This window comes from Trifolium pratense, linkage group LG2, assembly GCF_020283565.1.
Source record: "Trifolium pratense cultivar HEN17-A07 linkage group LG2, ARS_RC_1.1, whole genome shotgun sequence".
Lineage (NCBI taxonomy): Eukaryota > Viridiplantae > Streptophyta > Magnoliopsida > Fabales > Fabaceae > Trifolium > Trifolium pratense.
The window spans coordinates 21,865,468-21,867,272 of NC_060060.1; the positions used below are offsets into that span (position 1 = coordinate 21,865,468).

At 35.1% G+C, this 1,805-nt stretch overlaps 1 protein-coding gene across 1 annotated transcript; it reads left to right on the forward strand.

Moving 5' to 3' along the window:
• The first annotated feature begins 1,229 nt into the window (after positions 1-1,229).
• On the forward strand, positions 1,230-1,805 carry LOC123904381. The gene has a single exon (XM_045954055.1). The coding sequence runs from the start codon at positions 1,230-1,232 to the stop codon at positions 1,803-1,805; it is 576 nt and encodes a 191-aa protein (XP_045810011.1).

Below are 1,805 nucleotides of genomic sequence, written 5' to 3' on the forward strand. Positions count from 1 at the left end.
AGTTAATTGTCGAGTCAAGTTCCAAAATATGTTTGAGTTGACTCTGATTATTGGTACCTTTGTAGCGCCATACTAGCCTATAACATTGATGATTTTAAATCACTAATCAAGTATATAGTTTAATTTTTTTTTATTTTTATGATCAACTTTATTCTTATTATAATACTTAATAATTGCTCAATTCATGTTTCATAAATACAGCTTAGTTGATAGTTGTAACTGCGCTGAAATAGTGTTCCAAATTTAAAATATGTAAGTCTGGCCGCTATCTATAATCCTACAAAAATAAAATTTGTTGCTTATTCCTAGTTGGTTCTCTTTTATGCACCCCACCCCTCTATCTCGCCAACAATAAACAAGTCCTGAAAAACACATTAACCTGAATCAAAGAAAAGATAAAAGAAAGGTTAGTGCTGGCTGGTATGAACATTTCTGACAATTAAATTGAACAATTCTGCCACAAATGAGAGCTGTTCGCAAACATTCAATTGGCCCGTCCGTGACAGTTTCAAGTTTCAACACACGCCCAACTTGAAATTAAAAATACTAGCATCAGAACATGAAAATTCTGCTACTGTATTATAAATAATACTGTAGTTTATAAACATAGTAACTAGTATCCATTAAAATGTAATATTAAACATTTATTTAGTATACATGTTAATATATCATGTTAATATTAAACATTTTTTTATTGAGTTCTATATCATGTGCTTTAGAATACAGGTTAATATTTGTCTTAATTTCAATAACGTGTTAAGAAGTTTCATCGGACGTGAGATGACATGAATATAAGTTTATAAAGGTGAGACAATCATCACCTTTCAAGTCAGTTTTGTAGGGTTGAGTTAGGTCAAACTTCCAATTCTAAGATGGTATTAGAGCCTCCTCCACAATCCACTAAGCCGCATGCTATAGGATTTTTTATCAGGTCATCCTAATGACAGACATTATTTTAGGATGGAAAAGATTGTAATTAATGTGCTAGTTGACTGATATTGTGATATCAGTACCACATAATTGCTCTCAATTATGTATAGGCGTGAACATAGGAGATTTTCATAGCAGTATCAATTTGTTTAGCTCAATATTAGGAGATGTTATTATTATTCTCTTGTATATATTTGCACACTGCAATACATGAAAGGGATCAGAGTAATTTTCTATCACAGGTTCCTTTATGGTACCAGAGCTCTTGATAGTTTTCATTTGAAACTCTGAAAAAAAAAATGTCTGATCATGATGAAGAGTCTCCTAAGGAGACGATCCATGCGTCAAAAAAAGAGGAGACGATTCACAATACGGTGAAGAAAACTCCATCACCGTATGATTTGAATTCCAATGATAATCCAGGAAACTTGATTACTCAAGTGCAACTTCGTGGGGAGAACTACGACGAATGGTCGCGTGCCATAAAGAGATCGCTGCGTGCTCGCAGAAAATGGGGCTTTATAGAAGGCACCATTGAAACACCAGACGAAAACTCACCTGAAATTGAAGACTGGTGGACTGTCCAGTCGATGTTGGTGTCATGGATTCTAAATACCATTGAAGCGGATCTTCGTTCCACCATGTCTTATGCTGAAAATGCAAGAGATCTGTGGCTGGACATCAAAGAAAGATTCTCTGTGGTGAATGGACCCAGAATACAACAGTTGAAATTAGATCTAGCGAGGTGCAAACAAGACGGTATGTCGGTGGTGACATACTACGGAAAATTGAAACTGTTGTGGGATGATTTGGCCAATTACGATCAAATTCCCGTGTGCAGTTGTGGTAGATGCAAGTGTGATATATCCTCGTAA

Coding starts and splice junctions, on each gene's coding strand:
- LOC123904381 (XM_045954055.1), top strand. CDS start 1,230: ATGTCTGATCATGATGAAGAGTCTCCTAAGGAGACGATCCATGCGTCA.